The sequence below is a fragment of the Lepidochelys olivacea genome, assembly GCF_965140295.1.
Source record: "Lepidochelys olivacea isolate rLepOli2 genome assembly, chromosome: 1".
Lineage (NCBI taxonomy): Eukaryota > Metazoa > Chordata > Testudines > Cheloniidae > Lepidochelys > Lepidochelys olivacea.
The window spans coordinates 37051114-37074169 of record NC_140411.1 but is presented as its reverse complement, the minus strand read 5'-3'; the positions used below and the strand labels follow the sequence as shown (position 1 = coordinate 37074169).

Sequence of the window (23056 nt, the reverse complement as noted above, 5' to 3'; positions counted from 1 at the left end):
CTCCCGTGCGACTCGGGGCCATGCGCAGTGCGCGTTCCTGGTACTGGGGAGAAATTCAACAGGGCGCGCGCCTTCCCGCCCTGGGACCAGCGCCCGGCGCGCGCAGCTCCCTTTCTCAGCGAGTTTCCAGAACACATCATCCACCGGCCACCGTGTAAGTGACGGGACGATGAACCAATCACCAGCCCACTAGGGATGGTGGCTGCTCCGTGATGGGGCGGGAGAGGAGGAAAAACGGGAGGGCGGGGTTACTTCTGAGGACAACGCGAGAAGCCACTCCGAGCATAGGGATCGAGGGACTGACAGCCGGCTGAGCCAATCAGCGTGCAGCGGCTGCATAAGCGGGTCGGCAAGACAGGCCGCAGCGTTGCCGCTCTTGGCTGCAGGTGGGTGTCTACGCGTTAGTGAGAAGGAGGCGCAAAGATGGGGCAACGGGTCTCTGAAAGGTCAGCGGCTACGGGTGGGCGCTGGGGGCGACCCCTTCTAGCGGGTTGGCTCCTGTGGTGAGCCCCGGTCAGCCCCCGACTGCCCGTAGTGTCAGAATTTACCTCCCCTCAGAATGAGCGCCGTGTTGTTACTGAGCATGCGCGAGCTCTGCGAACATGCGCAGTGGCAACTGCTGAAGCCCGCCCGGCTTTGCTGTCAGAATCGGCTCGCTGAGCTAGTGGCCGCGAAAGCCGGGGGTGACCGGGGGAAAGGCGCGGCTGGGGCGGGGGCTCCGCAGCGCTCGCGGTGCAGGCTGTCTGCTTTGTAGTCGCAACTAACCAGTTACTCCCGAGGGCGTTCTGTGCCAAATGATATACAATTCTGAAAAATTCTGCCTATTTTATTTGTCAAATAAATGTGGCAGCTCCAGCATGGCATTGGGGCGCATAGGCCACTGTGGGCACAGAGATGGGGGATCACTGTGCAGCTGCCCCCGGGGACGTGGGCTCTGCAGTGAGACTGCACCCAAGCCTGACACGACGCAAGGACAGGGCCTGTCCCCTCTGTGGCAGGGGCACCAGGTGGGGACAGGCAGGATCGTAGGTGTGGGTTGAGAGGGTTCTGTGTGGGGCAATCTGGGTGTGGGTGGCTTGTGGGGGGGGATCCAGATGCACAGCGGCTTGTTGTGGGGTTCTGGTTGCAACCATAATGGGAGTCTCCAGAGGGTCCAGGTGAAGGTGGGGCTCCGTGGGGGGTCTGGGTGTGTGGGGGGATAGAGCTCAGCAGGGGGGTCTGCGTGTGGTAGGCTCAGTGGGGGGTCCAGATGGTGTGGTGGGGTGGGAAACCAGGTGCAGCTGTTTGGGGCATGATGGGGTGGGATCTGGGTGCAGATGGCTCAGCGGGGTGGTCCAGGTGCAGGGGGAGTAGAAGTCAGCAAGGGGGGGTTCTGAGTTCGGCGGGCGAGGCTCAGTAGGAGGATCTGGGTACGAGGGGGTCTGGATACATGGGGGTTGGGCCAATGGGGGAGCAGCTCCATCTACAGTGATGCCTTCCCCTGCAACTGAGGAGCAATGGGTGCAGGAAGCATGGGGGTGGGGAGCAGTTTGAAGAGCTTCCTGCAGCCAGGGGAGAAATCTGGGGGTGGGTGTGACCCGGCTCCGGATGCCATGCAGGGGAAGAGAAAGTCCCATCCTGCCCAGCCCAGCCGGGACTAGGAGCTGAGCCCAGCGCAGGGGAGGAACCACCAGCCAGGTCTTTCCCAGTCCTGCCCCCTACCCCACAGTGATTTACCACTCTGCCAGCTGCCCTGGGTACCCGAAACATACTGCTGGGGAGGGTCGTATGACCGCTTTTGTGGTTTCCCTTTGCTTCCCTGTCAGAAAGTCATTCTTCTGCAGGGGAAGCAGAGAAATCTGCAGGGGACATAAATTCTGTGCATGCGCAGTGGTGCCGAATTCCTCCAGGAATACCCAGTGCCTAGGAGATCCCCCAATGCCTCCCACGCTGTCCTCAAGCACAGGTGCGTGGCCAGGTGTGCAAGCCCTGCCCTTCTCCATGGCTGCCCCGAGGGTTAGGCACCAGACGGACAGGGAAGGGGATGAGACACGGTGCTGTTGAAACATGGGCCAGGAGGAGGCAAGCACAACTACTGGGGATGTCGTCCCTAGTCTGCCCACTCCACCCTCACACTCCACTTTTGTGCAAGTGTAGAGAGTCCCTCCCCCTCACCCACACCATCTCACACTGTAATGCTTCACTCCACCAGTTTTTCCTGATGAATAAGGATATGATTCTGTCACGGAAGTCACTGATTCTGGGACTTTCCGGGACTACTTCTGTGGCGGGGCTGGAGCAGTTGTCAGCCCCGGTGCTGCTGGAATAGTGGCCACGCTGTCCGGCAATCAGCCCTGACCACCAAACATCTTACCAGTGGTCAGCCCAGAGCCACCGAACAGCTGACTGGGGGCCAGGAGGAGCAGCAGTGGGGCTGGAGCAGCTGCAAACCCCAGCAGTGCTCTGTTTGTCCCCTGCCCTGGGTGTTCTTTGTAAAAGTCAGAGATGGATCATGGGCTTCTGTGAATTTTTGTTTGTTGCCTGTGACCTGTCCCTGACTTCTACTAAAAATATCCATGACAGAATCTTAACCTTACTGATGGATAATCCCAGAGCTGCTTCCTCCCCCCAGTGGCTGCTATTGCAGGATCCAACCTGCTGAGAGAGCAGAAAAGCAGTGTTCGTCAAGCCCAGTGCCAGCATTGGTCTTGTGGGAGGGAGGTACCTGTGAAAAGGGATGATGAATGACTGCACCTTTTGTTACTGTCTCAAGATCATGTTTCTTTGTTTAAAATGAATGAATTTAATAGTTCTGATAGGGTCCAGATTGACAGCTCCAGAAACTGAAGTCCATTGGCAACAAACTGCTCCATTGGTGTGTTTCAACTCTGGCCTTCACAATCTATCTCTGGAGGTGAAAGTGTGTTTCATTTCCCATGATCATTTTTTCCCCACTCAAGATCTCTAGCAGAGTGTCTTCACTGCACTTTTGTTCACTACACTAAAACTTTTGTTGCTCAGAAGTGTGAAAAAACACCCCGCTGAACAACAAAAGTTTTAATGACAAAAAGTCCTTGTGTGCACAGCACCTCATTGGCGGGAGATGCCCTCCTGGCGACAAAGCTACCGCCCCTCGTTCAGGATGGTTTTATTTTGTTGACAGGAGAGCTCTCTTGTGATGAAGAGCGGCTATAGAGCTTGCTTTACAATGGCACAGCTGCAGTGGTACATCCGCACCATTGTAAGGCGCGCAGTGTAGACATACACTAAGGCCTTGGCTACACTACACTGTTTTGTCAGCAAAAGGCAGCTTTTGTTGACAAAACATTGGAGGTGTACACACTACAATGCTCCTTCCTCCGGCAAAACTCTCCTGCTTTGCTGACAAAATAAAACCACCTAAGAGGCATAGAGCATTTTTCAGCAAAGTTAGATCGACAAAGTGTCAGTGTAGACACTGCGCTTGGTTTTGTTGCTGTTAATAGCTTCTAAGAGGTGTCCCACAATGCCCATCTTAACTGCTCTGGACAGCAGTTTGAAATCTGCTGCTGTGCATCCAGATACACAGACATTCGCCCCCTCCCCTTTAAAGGCCTGGGAAATTTTGAAATTCCACTTCCTGTTTGCTGGGTGTATAGAGCTCATATTGCATCTTCCCAGCGGACCATGGTGGCTCCATACAGCAAACACTCTCCCTCTTGGAGCACAGCTGAGTTGTATGATCTGCTGACACTGTGGGGAGAGGAGGCTGTGCAGCCCTAGCTCCACTCCATAGGAACTTAGATACCTACTGGCAGATTTTTCGTGATTTGTTGGATAAGGACTATGAACAGGACGTAGTGCAGTGTTGTGCGAAGATAAAGGAACTGAAGTAGGCATACCAGAAAGCAAGGGGGGCAAACTGTCATTCTGGTGCTGTGCTAAAGACCTGCCGCCTCTGTAAGGAGCTGGATGGACGCCATCCGTGTTGGCGACCCCCACCTCCACTTGCAAGAGCCCTCTGGATACTTCGGCAGTATTGGGGGTGGCAGATAGTGGACCTAACCCTAAGGACAAAGTCATGGATGAGGAGGTCAAGTTGGAGGACAATGTAGAGCACACGGCAGGGTCGTCCGGTGGCATGGTGAGTCAGGACCTCTTTTCCACTCTGGAGGGGTCTAGACAGCCCCAACAGTCCATCTCTGGCGCACGTGATGCAGAAGAGGAGAGCTCTGGTAAGTAATCTTTTTGAGTTGATGCTGCTCAGTTATGTGAGGTGGAGCTGTGCTTTGCTCTGTATGTTGTAGCAGTGGGTGAAGGAATACAAATGTGCAAGACTAGCTGTGTTTGAGTGTGCTCCACATTCTCTTCTGAGGCTAAGAAGTGTAGTGGAACAATGTGTTAATGCACTGTTAAAACCAAGATTTCACTGGAATCCTCCAGAGAGATCTCTAGGAAAATTTCCTGGTGGTACTCGACAATCTTCTGCCAAAGGTTCCTTGGCAGAGCTGCTTTGTTCCTTCCCGCATTGTAGGAAGCTTTTCCTTGCCACTTGGCAATCACTTGTAAACAGACCAAAGCGGCACGCAGATGAGCAGCATAGGCACCGTGTCTGAAGCCGTATGCATGCAGTAGATGCACCCTTGCATCCTTGCTCACCCACAGGAGTGAGATCATAGAATCATAGAATATCAGGGTTGGAAGGGACCCCAGAAGGTCATCTAGTCCAACCCCCTGCTCGAAGCAGGACCAATTCCCAGTTAAATCATCCCAGCCAGGGCTTTAAGCCTGACCTTAAAAACCTCTAAGGAAGGAGATTCTACCACCTCCCTAGGTAACGCATTCCAGTGTTTCACCATCCTCTTAGTGAAAAAGTTTTTCCTAATATCCAATCTAAACCTCCCCCACTGCAACTTGAGACCATTACTCCTCGTTCTGTCATCTGCTACCATTGAGAACAGTCTAGAGCCATCCTCTTTGGAACCCCCTTTCAGGTAGTTGAAAGCAGCTATCAAATCCCCCCTCATTCTTCTCTTCTGCAGGCTAAACAATCCCAGCTCCCTCAGCCTCTCCTCATAAGTCATGTGTTCCAGTCCCCTAATCATTTTTGTTGCCCTTCGCTGGACTCTCTCCAATTTATCCACATCCTTCTTGAAGTGTGGGGCCCAAAACTGGACACAGTACTCCAGATGAGGCCTCACCAATGTCGAATAGAGGGGAACGATCACGTCCCTCGATCTGCTCGCTATGCCCCTACTTATACATCCCAAAATGCCATTGGCCTTCTTGGCAACAAGGGCACACTGCTGACTCATATCCAGCTTCTCGTCCACTGTCACCCCTAGGTCCTTTTCCGCAGAACTGCTGCCTAGCCATTCGGTCCCTAGTCTGTAGCTGTGCATTGGGTTCTTCCGTCCTAAGTGCAGGACCCTGCACTTATCCTTATTGAACCTCATCAGATTTCTTTTGGCCCAATCCTCCAATTTGTCTAGGTCCTTCTGTATCCTATCCCTCCCCTCTAGCGTATCTACCACTCCTCCCAGTTTAGTATCATCCGCAAATTTGCTGAGAGTGCAATCCACACCATCTTCCAGATTATTTATGAAGATATTGAACAAAACCGGCCCCAGGACCGACCCTTGGGGTACTCCACTTGATACCGGCTGCCAACTAGACATGGAGCCATTGATCACTACCCGTTGAGCCCGACAATCTAGCCAGCTTTCTACCCACCTTATAGTGCATTCATCCAGCCCATACTTCCTTAACTTGCTGACAAGAATACTGTGGGATATCGGCTTCAATGACCCTACCACCATTTTCCATAGGTGGGAGAATTTACAATATTGTCCCTAATTGCCTGCACTGATCCACTTAATAAAACACCTAGACAATTTGCCTTATCTTGAATGCCGAACCCCCACCCAGGCTGAACTTGCTATGTTTCAGGTGTTTGCTGAGATGTGTGCTTACCAAGGGACAGTCAGAAAGTGATTGATATGTAACAAGAAATGTATTTTACTATAATGATTGAATACCCTGCATGAACCAACAATCATGCTTCTGTGTATTGTTTCTTGTACTTCTGCAGATGTGGCCTTCAGGGGAACTCCCTACACACCAGTGGAGCGCCTCTGCCAGATAAAGAAGCGACCAAGACAAAGCAAAGAGGACATGTTCCGAGAGGCACTCCAATCCTTAGAGAGCAAAAAAAAAGAACGCAGGGAATGGAGAGAGACCATCAAGGAAAAATTTAAAATAAAAAGGCAGGATAGAAAGGAGAGTGAGGAGCACATTCTAAAGGACCAGGAGCAGATGATAAAAGTAATGGAGGTGCAAACAGAGATGCTGAAGTCCCTAATTACTCTCCAGGCTGAAGAGATGCACGCTTGTCCCTCCTGCAGCTGATATGGAACCACTTTCCATGCCTTCCCCAAACTCCTCCTACACATTCTTTGCAATCACCTGGCCTGCCGCGGTACCCCTTGCACTCCATCTTTTTGACAGCTTCCAAAATGATAGCTGGCTACACTTCCCTTCATGATTATCTCCCTTTACACCAAGCCTTGTGTGTGTGTGTTGTTAATTGTTATTTAATAAAAACAGTTTCTGAAAGATAACCAGTCTTTGTCTCCCTCACACAGTGGTTGTGGCTGTAATTAATGCACAGTGGCAATTTGATCATTTGCTGACTACAAATCATGGTTAGGAATCATCAAAATTTTCATGCAAGGTGGCAAGTTAACAAAGCATGGCAGAGTGCCGTATAGAAAGGCACTTTACTGATGCTCATTGTCAGAATGTTGGCTCAAAGCCTCCCTAATTCAAATTGCCCCCCATTATGCCCCTCTAATAGCCTTGGTATCTGGCTGTTCAAATTCAGAAGCCAAGTGATCTGCCTCTGTTCTTCATCCCGGGGGAAACTTTTCACCCTTAGTCTCACAAATATTATGGAGCATGCAGCAGGTTGCTATGATCATGGGAATGTTTTCCTCATTTAGGTCTAACCTGCCATAAAGGCAGTGCCAGTGCACTTTTAATCTGCCAAAGGCACATGCTGCATCTGCTCAACCTATTGTTGAAGTACTCCTTGCTGCTGTCCAGGTTTCCCATGCCATGAGAGTAAGGGGTATGCTGGGTCTCTCAGGAGCACTCTGGGAATTTCAACATCCCCCACTTGGAATCTTCTGGTCTGGAAAGAAAGGCCCTGCTTGCAGCTTTCTGTACAGGCCAGTGTTCCTGAAGATGTGTGCATCATGCATCTTCCCGGACCACCCTGCGTTAATGTCAGTGAAACACCCACGGTGATCCACAAACGCCTGCAATACTATAGAGAAGTACCCCTTTTTATTGATATACTCAGTCACAAGATGGTCCAGGCCCAAAATTGGAATATGCATGCCATATATCGCCCCTCCGCAGTTAGGAAATCCCGTTGCAGCAAAGCCATCCACTATTTCATGCACATTGCCAAGAGTCACGGTCCTTTGTAGCAGGATGCAATTAATGCCCCTGCACACTTGCATTAATGCTGCCCCAACAGTGGACTAATATAATCATGTTAGGATATGCAATTAAAGATCATTGCTTGCAGAGAGGAAATCTTCCATCTCTGCAACACCCCCAGGAATCAATGCAATTTCAGTGCTTCATACTGGTACCATGCTGTTTTCTTCAGGCAGTTCTAAATAACCAAAAGCTTTAAAGCATGTCTATTTTCCTTCTGTCTAATACTAAATCTAACATAATATTGATAAATGCCATTTTGTGAATTCAAATATCTCAGAATGTCACCAATATACGTTTTGTTACCTGAAAAAAAATGATTGTCAGAATATTAATTGCTGTAAAGTTCAGTTATTTATGAAGAGATGATGGGGACGTTTGCTGTTTTTTTACATATAAGTAACTGAGCTCACACCAAGGTAAAGCAATTTTTAATACTTGGCACAAAACAAGGAAATCAGTCTTCTAAAAAACTTACATTTTGAAAAAATGACTTAATATTTTTAGTTTAGAGAAATATCCTGTAAAATTGTAGTAACAGTCTGTTTTTAGTGTCAGATTTTAAAGTGTTGGAGTCCCATAGAGTGACTTATGGGTTTCTATAAAACTACCTCTAGCAGCAGCAAAGGCAGTTATGCTTTAATGAGATAATAAATATATTTAAATAATCTTTGTTTTACTTTGCAATGATATTTGATATTAAAATAGGAGGACCAAGAAGAAGAGAAAATTAAAATTCTCCCTATCCCACATAAAGTGTAGATATTTCTCTAAATTCCCAGCAGATTTCTTTCACAGAATCACAGAATATCAGGGTTGGAAGGGACCTCAGGAGGTCATCTAGTCCAATCGCCTGCTCAAAACAGGACCAATCCCCAGTTTTTGCCCCAGATCCCTAAATGGCCCCCTCAAGGATTGAACTCACAACCCTGGGTTTAAGCAGGCCAATGCTCAAACCACTAAGCTATCCCTCCCCCCCAAAAAGTTTTATGCCAATGTAATGCCGACAGACCCCAGTCGTTGGCGGGCAGGATCAAACCTGAGACCTCTGGAGCTTAGTGCATGAGCCTCTACAGCATGAGCTAAAAGCCAACCAATTAATTGGTGGCATCTCTTTTCCCCTAAGATATAGAAAACTGTAAGTTATCTGCATGACAGGTTGTGACCCTGGGGATGAAGTTTGGGAGCCGTTGGAACCGCTGTGCCCCCTAACTATTCAGCTGGGTTGGCCTTTCTCACACTGCTCTCTGCTGGTGACCCAGCCAGCCTCTCCAGGCCTTATCATCACCCAACATGACAGTAGGTGGCGCCACATACCCAACTGAGTTATCTGAGTGCTTTACCTAAGCCACTCATGGACAAACTGGAGGCCCCTACCCAACTTCCCAGCTCTGAACCCCGACTGGAGTATAAACCCAGAATTATACCAACTTGCGCTGCACAGAGATTTGTACAATGCAAGTGTAGTAATTAATTCGCTCCCCCCCCCATGTGGGAAATATGTGCAACAGCCTTTCCTTTACCAGGTTGAGATTTTCCCAACCACTTCACTTAAAACACACTGGTTAAGATAAAATATAAAACAAGTTTATTAAGTGATTATAAGTGATAACATAAAAACAGCCAAACCAAAGATCCATCTAAGCCCAGTATCCTGTCTTCCGACAGTAGCCAATGCCAGGTGCCCCAGATGGAATGAACAGAACAGGTAATCATCAAGTTATAACAAACAGATCAAAGCCTAGGAAATTAAACAAAAACGCAAACAAAGCCTAATATACTAGATAGATAGGATTTGAATTAGCACTAACTCACCCTGACTGATGATACAAGTAGTCCATCAAGTTCCCATTCACAGGCTAGAAATGCCTTTAGCCTGGGACCAGCACTCCCCCCAGTTCAGTTATTGTTCCTCAGGTGTTTCCAGTGTTCTCTTGCATGGCGAGTGAGGTCAAGAGATAATGTCATGCCCCATCTTTTATAGTCTCTCCATATGGCGGGAACCCTTACCTCCAAGCTAAGTTCCCAGCCCAGTTTGTGGAAAAATACAGGTATGAAAATAGAATTCAGTGTCATGTGATCTGGTCACATGTTTTGCTGAGTCATAGCAGCTGTTATCCATAGACTGTCTGAAGTGTTCCCAGAAAGGCTCACCAGGTGGGGGATAAGCTTCTCCTATGGCCTATTGTTTCCCTTCATGGCCCATTACCTTGAATAGGCCCTTCACAATCAGCTGTCCAGACTGAAAGCATCTTGCCTAGTGGGTGTCACCCAGGGGTAACCACATTTGAAATACAGATACATCGCCAATATTCATAACTCCTGATATGAAAATGATACACGCATACAAATAGGATAATCATATTCAGCAAATCATAACTTTTCCAATGACACCTCACATGTCACATTTTGTACAAGGTGCATCATAATTATAATTACAAAATAATCATACCACTATGATGAATATAGGGTGCAGAGTGCCACAATCAGCCTTTAAGAATACTTTTTTATTAAACTAATATCTGGTAGGAAGGGTCTCCCAGATTGGTGGAAAGCTCAGTGACAGAGGAAGTGTCTTTGTGAATAAATTTTGTTTCTCTTAGTGAAGTTATCCACCTGTGTGGAGTAGACAGCTGCTGGGAACTCTCAAGCAGTAAAGTGATTTTTTTTCACCAACCAGGAAAGAGAGAATACATTCTAGGCTATAATATTATCTGGGGTAAAGAAAAAGATGTTTGGGGTTATTTGTTTGTAGTATATTATAGGGTAAAGGTGGTCTAAGGGTATGTCTACACTACAATTAGACACCCATGGCTGTCCCATGCCAGCTGACTCAGGCTCACAAAGCCTAGGCTAAGGGGCTGTTTAATTGCAGTGTAGATGTTCGGGCTTAAACTGGAGCCTAGGCTCTAGGACCCTGTGAGATGGGAGGCTCCCAGAGCTCAGACTACAGCCTGAACCTGAAATGTCTACTCTACACCACAATTAAACAGCCCCTTAGTCTCAGTCCCATGAATCTGAGTCAGCTGGCATGGGAAAGCTGCAGGTGTCTAATAGTAATGTAGACCTACCCTAAAGAGCCCAACCTTTGAAAGCTGTATGTGTGAAAGACAACACTGAGTTACAAATTGTTTGTTTGTATTTTGGAAGTGCTTAGGATGGCTCAATTAAGATCAAGGCCCCGTTGTACTAAGCACCGTACAAACAGAATAAGAAACATTTTCTGTCCCCAAAAAATTCATTCTAAAGTTCTGTTCATTTCCACTGTTGTAGTAGACCTTGTGGAATGGATCACATTGCTCTTAGCAGGAGGCTTGATGGAGGAATTGTAACTTTAATGCATTTCTATTGTGATCTATCTGGAGATGGTTGTCTTGGATGCCTTTCAACCTTTTTTCTGACTCCTGTATAAGTCTGTGTCTGTCTTTCATCATATTCAAGTTTTGTTAATGTAAAATCTAAAGGCCTGTCCCTATCCAGGATATGAAGTTGATATTCAAATTAGTATTTTGGCCTGCACACAGAAAAAACATGAAAAAACTGATTTAAGTAGAACTGTGTTCCTCGTATTTATAAAATCAGGAGAACATCTGAGTGATTGTCTGCAAAGTGATGTGATGAAATATAGAAAATAAAGTTTCTTTCACAAAGAGCTCCCAAACCACTGACTCTTGCAGCTGTTGTGATTCCGCTTAGAAAAGAGCACTTGAGTGTCAGCAAAAAAAAGGATACTTCTATTCAGAATTGTTGTGGGTTCCGGGTTTAGTCTGGAATATTTTATTCCACTGTGGCAATTTAGATGGGCTATTATCTGTTGTCATTTTCAGTCAACATTGTGGAGGTCTCCTGCAGAATCTTGAAAGAAAAAATCTATAGCATTAAGCTTTAAACAGGAGGTCTGATTCTCATTTAGGTCTGGGGTACACCTAGCCCCCACTGTAGATGCAGCTAGATTGATGAAAGAATTCTTCTGCCTCTTGGAAAGATGGATTACCTACATCCGTGGAAAAAGCCCTTCTGTTGATGTAGCAAGCTTCTATACTATAGCAGCACAGCAGCTGTGCCACTGTAGTGTAGACATACCCTTGCACTAAGGCCACCTTGCACTTCTCTGGCAGCATAAAGAGGCCTTTAAGTAGGTATAAATATAATTTAACCATTTACACTGCCAGAGTGGGGTAAAATGGTCTTATTGCATGAGAATCAAGCCCAGGGTGTGTTAAGGGCACTGGGCTTGAATGTTAGGGCTTTCACCAGTAAGAACTTGTCTACACAGAGGTTGCACTGATTTAAGTTAAATTAATTTAACCAATGCAAACCACTATATGTATGGTACTTACGTTACTTTCGAACTGCTGACAGCTGTTTAGCTTGCAACTTTAAATTTTACAGGTGCAAGCTAAACCAATATGAACCCGATTTAAATAGACTAAGCAAGTCCACACACAAAGTTTCACCAGTTTAACTAAGTTGGTTTAAAAACATGTCTGTGATTAAACCAGTGCAACTTGGTGTATAGGTCAGGCCTTTGTCATTCAAGTCGTTGCATATCTGTATTCCTTCATCTTTTAGGCTATGCCTATGCTTAAAATGCTACATTGGCATCGCTGCAGCTCCGCTGTCATAGAGCGTCAGTTTAGACACTCACTACAGTGACAGGAAGGAGTCTCCCATTGCTGTAGTTAAACTGCCTCCCTGAAAGAAGGAATTCTTCTGTCAACCTAACGCTGTCTACATCGGGGTTTAGGTCAGCATAGCTACGTCTCTCACGGATGTGAATTTTTCACATCCCTGAGAGACATAGTTATGCTGATGTAAGCTTCCAGGGTAGCCCCAGACCTTACTTTGGAGATCAGAGTGACAATCAGTTTGGCAAAGACTCTGGATGACAGCAATAGGCTAGTTCATAAAATTAATGTTTCCTCTGCACTGTGAACTTCAGGGATTATTTCTTGATTGGGATATGCAGGAGATTCTCCAAAACCTGTAGAGAGGTGAAGAGGGAGCTTTTTCATTCTGAATTGTGTTCTTCAAATCAAAAGTTTGTTTCAGGATAGAGCTAGGCCTGTTTGTGGTTTTTTTAATGGCAATAAAAATCTGGAATACCATTCCTAGTATATTTCTGCAGGCATAACACTGAGTATAGCTATTACCTTATGACATACAAATTTTTGAATAGCCATGAAGATTGCTTGAATTTTCTCAGGGCTGAGTGGAAAGAACAATATCAAAAACCAAGATGATTATAACAGGGTCTGGTTAACACAGGGGTCGGCAGCCTTTCAGAAGTGGTTGCCAAGTCTTCATTTATTCACTCTAAGTTAAGGTTTTGCGTGCCAGTAATACATTTTAACCTTTTTAGAAGGTCTCTTTCTATAAGTCTTTAATAAATAACTAAACTATTGTTTTATGTAAAGTAAGTAAGGTTTTTAAAATGTTTAAGAAGCTTCATTTAAAATTAAATTAAAATGCAGAGCCCCCCAGACCGGTGGCCAGGACCCAGGCAGTGTGAGTGCCACTGAAAATCAGCTCATATGCCGCCTTTGGCACGCGTGCCATAGGTTGCCTACCCCTGCGTTAGCACATGAGAGCAGGGTGGAAAATAAGTTTTCTTCCACTCTCTGCCTCTGCATGTGCAGGAGGGGACTAAGTAGCTTAGGTACAGCTGCTCACTGCCCCCACCTGCATGTTAAGCCTAGCAAATGCAGGGTTGTAAGGGGCTTTTTTTGCCACGTTATTCCACTCCATGAGTGCACAGATAGTCATGATCTGGGCCATACGATGTCATATTCATTTGCCATAGAAATGAGAAAATTCCAACTTTATAAACTAATACAAAAGAAAATCATGTAGCAACTATTGCCTCATTCATTTAATGAACTATGTATCAACTCTGTGGAGTAAAATTATTAGATTCAATGTAAACCCAGTGAAAAGGTTCATTAATGGACAAATCTTAGCAGTGATGCACATTATTTACATACTAAATCTTTCATTCAGAATTTTTTTGTGGCATTAAGTTGTTTTTGAAATAACATTATAAAATCAGTAATTTATTTTTCCATTTCAGATTTAGGAATATATTGAAGAAACCATGGACAATCAACAGGATTTCATTAGCATCTCAACTTGCAGTGGAATTTCTGTTCCTGAAAAGAAAATCAACTCCTTAGTAGCTGAAGATCATGGTCAGCAAATTCTAAATGTACTGCAAAGTTTCAGAGAAAATAATATCTTTTTTGACTTTAAAATACTTGTGAAAGATGAAATAATCCCCTGTCATCGTTGTGTACTAGCAGCATGCAGTGACTTTTTCAGGTAAGCCTACTTTTAATGTAATTTTGAAGAGAGTAGTTATTTTTAAATTCTTGGTGTGAAAGTATAACTACAGAAATTAAGGTAAATCAAAGTGACATATCTATTCTCAGCATTTTGAGCAAAGTAATTATTCATATTAAACTCAGGTCCAGTCATGCATATTACCAAAAAATGGAGTGACCCTTTGTCTGAGGTGCACACAGCAGTCTGCATTCTAAAATGTAAATGTAGAATCCTAATTAAATATTGTGCACTGGGAAGACTGTGCATGTCTTCTGTATCTGTATTTGAATGTCCACAACACAAAATATGGTTTGACTTAATGTGGGGAGGGCCAAACCCTATACCTCATACTTTCTTATTGTAGAATGCCCACAAGTAGATCATGAATATATTTATTATTATACATTTTTCCATAACATTTTCTGCAGCATGGGGCACGGGTCACTTGCTGGAGGATTCTCTGCACCTTGAAGTCTTTAAACCACGATTTGAGGACTTCAGTAGCTCAGACATAAGCTAGGGGTTTGTTACAGGAGTTGGTGGGTGAGATTCCGTGGCCTGCGTTGTGCAGGAGGTCAGACTAGACGATCATAATGGTCTCTTCTGATCTTAAAGTCTATGATTGTATGAATAAACTTCACAAGGGGTTTCTCAGATAAGTAGACAGTAGACTGATGCTTACGGGGTGACTTGATCACAGTTTATAAGTATGTACATGGGGAACAAAATGTTTATAATGGGCTCATCTATCTGGTGGACAAAGCTATAACAAAATCCAATGGCTGGAAGTTGAAAGTAGACACTTTCAGACTGGAAATAAGGTTCATTTTTTTTAACTGTTAGGGTAATTTGCCACTGGAACAACTTACCAAGGGTTTTGTTGAATTTTGTGTCATTGGCAAATTTTAAAATCAAGATTGGATATTTTACTAAAAGATAGGCACTAGTTCAAATAGGAATTAATCCAGGAAGGTCCTGTGGCCTGTGTTATTCAGGAGGTCATATGAGATGATCACAGTGTTCCCTTCTGGCCTTATGATCTATGAATGAATCTATAAATGCCATATGTATGACTGAAAAAACAAAAATCCCAGCAATTTTTCAAAAACTTCAACTAAACGCAAAATCCAGCCTCAAATTTGTGGCCTTCCCTGTGGTAACTGGAGCCATAAATTAATTAATGAATAACTAACACTCATCTATGTACAGGATGTAGTCCTTTCAGTTACAATATAGATGATCTTCATTGCCAAAAGACCCTGGCTAACCTGTGCTTCAATAAAGCACTAACCTGCAAATCTACACTGAAAGATTTCTAGGTTTACCGTTCACTGAGGCAGAAAATTTCAGTACTTCTGTTGTTATGAAAAGCAAAAGTAGTACAAGTGAGATTATGTTTCCCAGAGATCAAAAAAGGAGTAACATTGCTGCCCAGCCTTGCCATGGCATAAACTCAAGCCCTGGGATACTTACTGCTGATTGTCCCTCCTCCCAGTTTCTCCACTTGACCTCCTTTAACAGAAAAAAAATTCTCATTCTAGCTCCTACAAGAGTGAAGGGGAACTGGTTGGTCATACTAAGTGTAACAGGAGGCCTTTAGAAAGGCTGCCTCCATAACCCTACTTCCGCCTCTTTCTGCAGCAGTTCTTAAGATAGCTACCCCTGCACTGCTCTACATTCAAGCTAGTGATGGGAATAAGTAAAGATGGGGAGAGAATGAGAAGCTGAAGGAGCTATGGTTCATTCTTCCACTTCAGCAAAAATAAGGCTGATGTTCAAGATATTTTTCTTTCCCTCAAATACCCTGAATTCTGCACAAAGGAAGTCATGTTTCTCAAGAACTACTGTTGAAGAAGGGAGGAGTGATAAGAGAGGGGATGTTTATTTCTGTTCACTTCACTAGATGGATCTTCTTCTCTCCTACAGCAGAGTTGCTCACAGGAGCAGTGACTGCCTAAAACCATCCTACCTCCTCTCAGCAGTAGAAGCCTCTGGGCAGTTTTACACTTAAAATGCTGCAACGCGTCAGTGAAGATGCTACTGTGCCGATGGGAGAGCTTCTCTCATCAGTGTAGTTAATCCATGTCCATGAGAGGCGGTAGCTATGGGGACAAGAGAAACTCTCCCACAGAGCGCTGTCTACATCAGGGGTTAGGTTGGTTTAACTGCATTGCTTAGGGGTGTGGATTTTTCACACCCCTGAGCAACATTGTTATACTGATGTAAGTTTGTATTGTAGACCTGGATAGAAAGGAGCAACACTAAATATCTTAGTTTTTCATGGTTTCATTTAGAACGTAGGTGGGGCAGGCAGTTGACATGGCAAAGTGTAGGTCCAAAGTGTAGGTCCACTACTTAGTGGGGAAGGAGAGCTAATAATGGACAACACAAACAGAGGTGTTTAATGCTATTTTGCTTCAGTCATCACTAAAAAGGTTAATATTGACCAAATGCTTAACACAATTAATATTAACAACAAAGGAGAAAGAACACAAGCCAGAATAGGGAAGGAATAAGTTAAAAAATATTTAGATAAGCTATATGTATTCAAGTTGGCTGGACCTGATGACATTCACCTGGGGTATTCAAGGAACTAGATGAAGCAATCACAGAACCCTTAGTGATTTTCTTCAAGGATGGGTGAGTCCCAGAGGTCTGGAGCAGGGCAAACATAGTACCTATCTTTAAAAAGGGGAACAAAGAAGACCTGGGGAATTGCATACCAGTCAGACTAACTTCAATTGCTGGAAAGATACTGGAACAAATTACTAAGCAGTTTGTAAGCACCTAGAAGATAATAGGGTGATAAGTAAGGCTGTGAGTTTGTCACGGAGGTCACGAAAGTCCCAGATACCATGACTTTCTGTGACCTCCGTGACTTCTGCAGAGGCCGGTGTACCTGGCTCAGGGGCAGCTCAGGCAGCCCCTGTGCCAGTCGCACTGGCCTTTGCTGGGGCAGTCTTGGGCCCCCGCACACCACCCCCGCAAGCAGCAGAGCTTGGGTGTAGGAGGGGGCAGGAGGTTGAGGCACAGGACAGGGTGAGGCAGGCTCTGGGTGGCACTTACCTGATTGGCTCCCCAGAAGTGGCGACATCCCCCTCACTCAGCTGCTAGGTGGAGGCATGGCCAGGCAGCTCTGCATGCTGGGTACGCAGAGGTCTGCACTCTGGGTACGCAGAGGTCTTCCAGGGGGTACATCAACTCATCTAGATATTTGCCTAGTTTTACAATAGGCTACATAAAAAAGCACTAGTGAAGTCAGTACAAACTAAAATTCCATACAGACAATGACTTGTTTATACTGTTCTCCATGTCCATTAAAGATGTTATCAGTTTAATCTGCAGCAAGGGTGATTTAGGTTAGATATTAGGAAAATCTTTCTGACTATAAGGATAATTAAGCAGTGGAACAGGTTATCACCGGAGGTTGTGGAATCCCCCTCACTGGAAATTTTTAAGAACGTACTAGCCAAACGTGTGTCAGGGATGGTCTAAGTATACTTGGTCCTGCCTCAGCAGAGTGGGATAGACTAGATCAGTGGTTCTCATACTTATTGATCACACCTCCCTTCTTTGTGTATGTAGTAGTTTACACCCTCCCTCCACACAAGTACATATACCAATACAAAAAAATCAACATAGAACTCTCACTAAATATGAAAAACAGTAAGGCAATGATTCAAACAGAGCCAACAATCCATAGTAAAAAGAGCAAAACTGCAACTGTGGTCACTGCTTACAATGAAATGTGCACACCATGTTATAGCAAATGGATTAACATACAGATGCAATGACTTTGTATAATGCTGTGCAAGCTTAACAGATATCCATCAAAATGCACAGCGTCATCTAGAGTCAAATGCACCGTGCCATCTGAGGGTCTAGTATGTCTGGAGCAATCAGCTTTGCTAGTTATTCATTGCTGTGGGTAAAATGTGCACTGTATGTTTTTTCCCCCTAAAGCTTCTCACGCCTCCCCCCCAGAGGGGCCTGCCCCCGAGTTTGAGAATCTCTGAACTAGATTATTCTTGAGATACGTTCCTGCCATACATTTCTATGGTTCTTTGTTGGTCTACAGGAAATGTGATGTCACCAGCATTGTCTTTTCACCAGCAGTTATTAGTATGCAAACTTCACTGATTCTAAGCTCCCCACTTTAGCATCTCACTAATCCATGCTAGCTAGTATGTATTGAGTAATGCAAATATAATCAAAGCAAATTACAGTTCAATTTGCAGAATGTCATTTTTAAATATTGCAGAATACCATGAGCCAAATTCAGCTTTGACACAAGTAGGAGTAATTGAAATAGAGTTGCACACTTTCATACCAGAGCTGAATTTTGTCCCAAGAATGAAAGAACATAGCACAGTGGAATGGAAATGGCTTATAAAAAGTCTGAATATAATTGCTGGTTGTGTACTCTCTTCACTTCAGTGAAGTGCCACAGAGTGCTTCAACCCTTACTTGCTTTCTCTTGGAACTTAACCTCTTGGGGTATGTCTACACAGCCCACAGCAGTGAGCCTCCCAGGCTGTGTCAACAGACTCAGGCTCATGCTACTTCACTAAAAATAACTGCATAAATGTTGCAGCTTGGGCCCTGAGGCCTAGGGAACAGTGTGGGCTTCTGAGCTCCAGATGCAACTTTAAAGAACTGTCTACACAATTATTTTGACCATGGTAGCACAAGCCCCATGAGTCCAAGTCTGTTGACCCAGGCTGGGAGGCTTACTGTGTAGACATGCTCTTGGTGACAATAAGTGTGCGTGTATGGAGGGTTCAGTGCAGGAGTTGTGATCTTATTGTGATGTGACTGTGACTGGCTGCATAGTAACTTCCCTCTCTAGGGAACACAGGACACTGGGACCACACAAGAATCATATTCAAAAAATCTCTCCCTCTCCATTGTTTGGCAGAATATAGGGGCTAGGCAGGAAGTTGCTTAAATTTTGGGACTGCCAGACAGCCAGACACAGTTGGTTTATAAACCAGGCACAAAGAGATCAGGGACCAGAATGGGGGAAAGGGTGTTCTTATTACAGGAGACTGTCAAGCAGAAACTTAGCATAAGAACATTTACCATGGGAGTGTGCTTGTATCCCAGAAGAGAGGGTCTTTATTTTGCGATTGTATTTGCTCCTGGGTATATCAGTGTGTGGGTTATAGAAAAGCTCCACCTGTCACAGTGACATTTTAAGTTTAAATCATTTAGGATAATGTATCATGGGATGAGAGGAGAGGAGAGGTTCCACAAGGCCCTTCATTTTTTCTCTCCTATACCCTATTGATTGGTGATATCTGCTCATGGCTTTAACTACCATCTTTACATTGACTCAAAATCTACCTTTCTGCTCCCAGGTCTAATTCCCTCCATCCAATCCTGCATCTCAGCCTTGTTTTCTGGCATCTCTTTGTGGATGCCAACTTAAATTCCACAAGGCCACAGCTAAGCTCCTGATTTTTTCCACCATCCCCAACCCCTTGTTATAACTGTGGACAACACCACTATCTGCCCAGTTGCTCAGGTCTGTAACCTGGATATTAGCCCTTTTTTTAACCCGCCATCAAGGCTTTGCCTGAATCCTACTTCTTCCAACATAATATTAAACTATTGATTTAAACTATTGATCCTTTCCCCTCTGTCCACAGTGTCAAAACTCATCTTGGCCCTTACCATCTCATGTCTTGGCTATGACAACCTCCTCCTCCTCTCTGGCCTTGACAGCTGCAGTCTTTTCCATCCCCTGCCATAAATCTATTAAAAATATTGCTGCCAAGATCATTTTCCTAGCTAATCCCTTTGATCAGGTCACCCTTCTCTGTTCCTCCATTGGCTTCTCCTTTTCCATCATATCTAACATATGCTTCTTGTCTTGACCTTTGAGGCCCTTCATATTTTAGGCCCACTCAGCTTATCTGCTGTATTATTTTATTGCACCATCTAGATCAGTGGCTCTCAACCTTTCCAAACTACTGTATCCCTTTCAGGAATCTGATTCGTCTTGTTCACCCCCAAGTTTCACCTGACTTAAAAACTACTTGCTTACTTAATCAGACAAAAATATAAAAGTGTCACAGCACACTATTACTGAAATTGCTTCTTTCTCATTTTTACTATATAATTATAAAATAAATAAATTGGAATATAAATATTGTACTTACATTTCAGTGTATAGTATATAGAGCAGTATAATCAAGTCTCTGTCTGTATGAAATTTTAGTTTGTACTGACTTCACTAGTGCTTTTCTATGTAGCCTGTTGTAAAACTAGGCAAATATCTAGATGAGTTGATGTACCCCCCTGGAAGACCTCTGTGTACCCCCAGGGGTATGTGTACCCCGAGTTGAGAACCACTGATCTAGATTTTTTTTCTAGATTTTTTTTTCAGTATAGTGTTTTCTTGTCTTCTGTTTGCTAGATCTATAATGTTATTTAATTTGTGTATATGTCTCCTGTATTTTACTGCAGAGCCATGTTTGAGGTAAACATGAAAGAAAGAGATGATGGGAATGTTACTATTAGTAATTTATCACCCAAGGCAGTGAAGGCTTTTCTCGATTATGCCTATACAGGAAAAACTGAGATAACAAATGATAATGTGGAAATGTTCTTCCAGTTGTCATCATTTCTTCAAGTTTCACACCTCTCCAAAGCTTGCAGTGACTTTCTAATAGAAAGCATTGATCTTGGGAACTGTTTACAATTGTTGTCTATATCAGAAAGTTATGGTTCTGTTCATTTGTTTGATCATGCACTAGAGTTTGCACAGCACTGCTTTTCCTTGCTACTCAAATCAAGTGATTTCTTGGAGATTAATTTTGAGGTATTACAAAAATGTATTGAAGCAGATGAGCTATATGTTCTGGAGGAAGAATCTGTGTTGAAAGCTGTCCTACAGTGGACCAAACATAATTTAGAAACAAGACAGAAGCATCTCCATCACTTGATTAAAAAAGTGAGATTACATCAGTTACCTGAAAAGACACTGAAGGACTTGTTGCATTCTGAAGAATATTTGCTTCAGAGCACTGACTGCTTAGGAATAATCAACGATGCAATTAAAAGTGTACAAAACTCCAGTGGCCTGTTTCCAGATGCTCGTCCTTCAACAACAGAAAAATATATATTTGTTCACAAGACTGAAGAAAATGGAGAAAACAGACACACATTTTGCTATAACATCAAAACTGATAAATGGAGAGAACTGCCCCACACACACATAATTTATCTGCCAGGGTCAAGTTTATCTTGTTATGGAGAAAAAATATTTATAACTGGTGGGTGCAAAGGGAACTGCTGTAGGACTGTTAGACTTCATATTGCTGAACCCTTTCATGATGCCACTGACCAGACTTGGTGCTACTGCCCAGTCAGCAATGATTTCTCCGTAGTGTCAGCTATGAAAAAACCAAGGACTATGCACACATCTGTCATGACTCTAAATCAGTTATTTATAATAGGTGGAAAGACTAAAGGAGCTCAAGACATCAGAAGTCTTTTGGATGTGGAATCTTACAATCCTCTCTCCAAAGAATGGAAATCTGTAAGTCCGCTACCGAGAGGCATATACTATCCAGAAGCAAGTGCATGTGAAAATATAATTTATGTCCTTGGTGCTGAAGTAGAGATTACTGATGCCTTTAATCCATCCCTGGATTGTTTCTTTGAGTATAATGCTATAACTGATCAATGGTCTGAGCTTGTAGCAGAGTTTGGGCAGTTTTTTCATGCAACTTTAATCAAAGCTGTTCCAGTGAACTGCACATTGTATATATGTGACCTTTCCACCTACAAGGTTTATAGTTTTTGTCCAGAAACTTGTGTTTGGAAAGGGGAAGGATCTTTTGAATGTGCTGGCTTTAATGCAGGAGCAGTTGGAATAGAAGATAAAATTTACATACTAGGTGGTGATTATGCTCCAGATGAAATTACAGATGAAGTCCAAGTCTACCATAGCAACAGGTCTGAGTGGGAAGAAGTCACACCAATGCCAAGAGCCTTAACTGAGTTTTATTGTCAGACGATTCAGTTTAATAAATACAGAGACCCATGGTCATCTGTAGGGCAGTGTGCTCTGGAGCATTTTGAAACATTGTGAGTTATATGAGTCTACTTAAATGCACAAGTTTTTAAAACATATTATTTTTAGCTGTTGCTATAGTTTTTTGCAAATAGTTTATATTATATTATAAACATGTTCTGTTGACAACTTACGTTGTAGAATTGATTGTTTTTATGGTAATCATGTATATCAACTTTTACATAGGTTTATATGCAACTTCTTTTCAGATGTCGTTTGAATAATTTGCAGAGCAACATCACTTTTCAAGAAGTATAGTAATAGGGGTTTAATTTTGTAATATCTATGCACTTTTACTTATATCTTCATGAATGCCCCCATGGACAAATCGCTGAGCAAGAAAATTGTGTTGATATTTTTCCTTCATAACTTATGGTGTAGAAATATGCTGAATTTTTTGTTTAACCCGAGCAGAGGGGCTGTAGACATCATTGTGTCAGTTTACTCTTGCTGCATTGACAATAACAAGAGCAAATGCCAAAGAGGGCTTCACATTCACAAGGCATTGATTGACTCTGGATATTTAATGTGAAGGGAATAATGATTTTTACAGTTTTATTTCACTGTGGCCTGTTTTCCCTACTCCTGTACTTGCTGTCTGTCTTCATCCTAAAGCTGTTGTCAGACACCTCTGAGACTGACACTATTTTGTAAGCAATTGCTGTATGGTGTGTGATTCACACAGCAGCCTCCTGCACCTTTGCAGATGGTCATCTTGGCAGTGTTGTCAAACACAACTAGGCCAAAAGAGCAAGATTCTTGAGGGTGCTCTCATAACTAGGTCTTCCATCTGTCAAGTGTATAGTGCTACATACTACAGCCATGTCTATACTACTGGCTAAATCAGTATTGCTGCGATCGATGCCGCGGTATTGATTTAGTGAGCCTGGTGAAGGCACGCTAAGTCCATGGGAGAGTGCTTTCCCATCAACATCTGTACTCCACCTCCCCGAAAGACAGAAGCTACGTCAATGGGAAAGTGTCTCCCATCAACAATAGTGCGGTGCAAACACTGCTGTAAGTCAACCTAAGTTACGTCAACTTCAATTATGTAATTTACGAAACCGAAGTAACGTAACTTGGATTGACTTACAGCGTTAGTGTAGACCAGCCCTAAGTCACTGGGCTGGCCTCTACAGTAGTTTGTATCACAGATTCTAGATATTATTGCTTAAATTAACTGAATTG

The 23056-nt window shown here is 43.9% G+C and overlaps 2 protein-coding genes across 8 annotated transcripts in view; both read left to right on the top strand.

Annotated features, from left to right (window-relative positions):
* The first annotated feature begins 3 nt into the window (after positions 1-3).
* On the top strand, positions 4-21905 carry KBTBD3 (kelch repeat and BTB domain containing 3). Of its 7 annotated transcripts, none has more exons than XM_084616675.1 (3): positions 178-386; positions 13535-13782; positions 20257-21905. In XM_084616675.1, exons 2-3 carry the CDS (start codon positions 13559-13561, stop codon positions 21884-21886), a joined length of 1854 nt encoding a protein of 617 aa, XP_084472801.1. In that variant the 5' UTR covers positions 178-386; positions 13535-13558; the 3' UTR covers positions 21887-21905. The 7 variants fall into 7 exon arrangements, 2 of the variants coding, with proteins under 2 accessions (XP_084472801.1, XP_084472802.1); XM_084616676.1 differs by having other exon boundaries at positions 178-446; XR_014709853.1 differs by lacking the exons at positions 178-386; positions 13535-13782; positions 20257-21905 and adding exons at positions 4-154; positions 6050-6579.
* MSANTD4 (Myb/SANT DNA binding domain containing 4 with coiled-coils) overlaps positions 13655-23056 on the top strand; it is a 49319-nt gene continuing 39917 nt past the window's right edge. The window contains exon 1 of the mRNA XM_084616680.1: positions 13655-13782. The gene's annotated coding sequence lies outside the window, so the exon portion shown is untranslated. The remainder of the gene's footprint in view (positions 13783-23056) is intronic.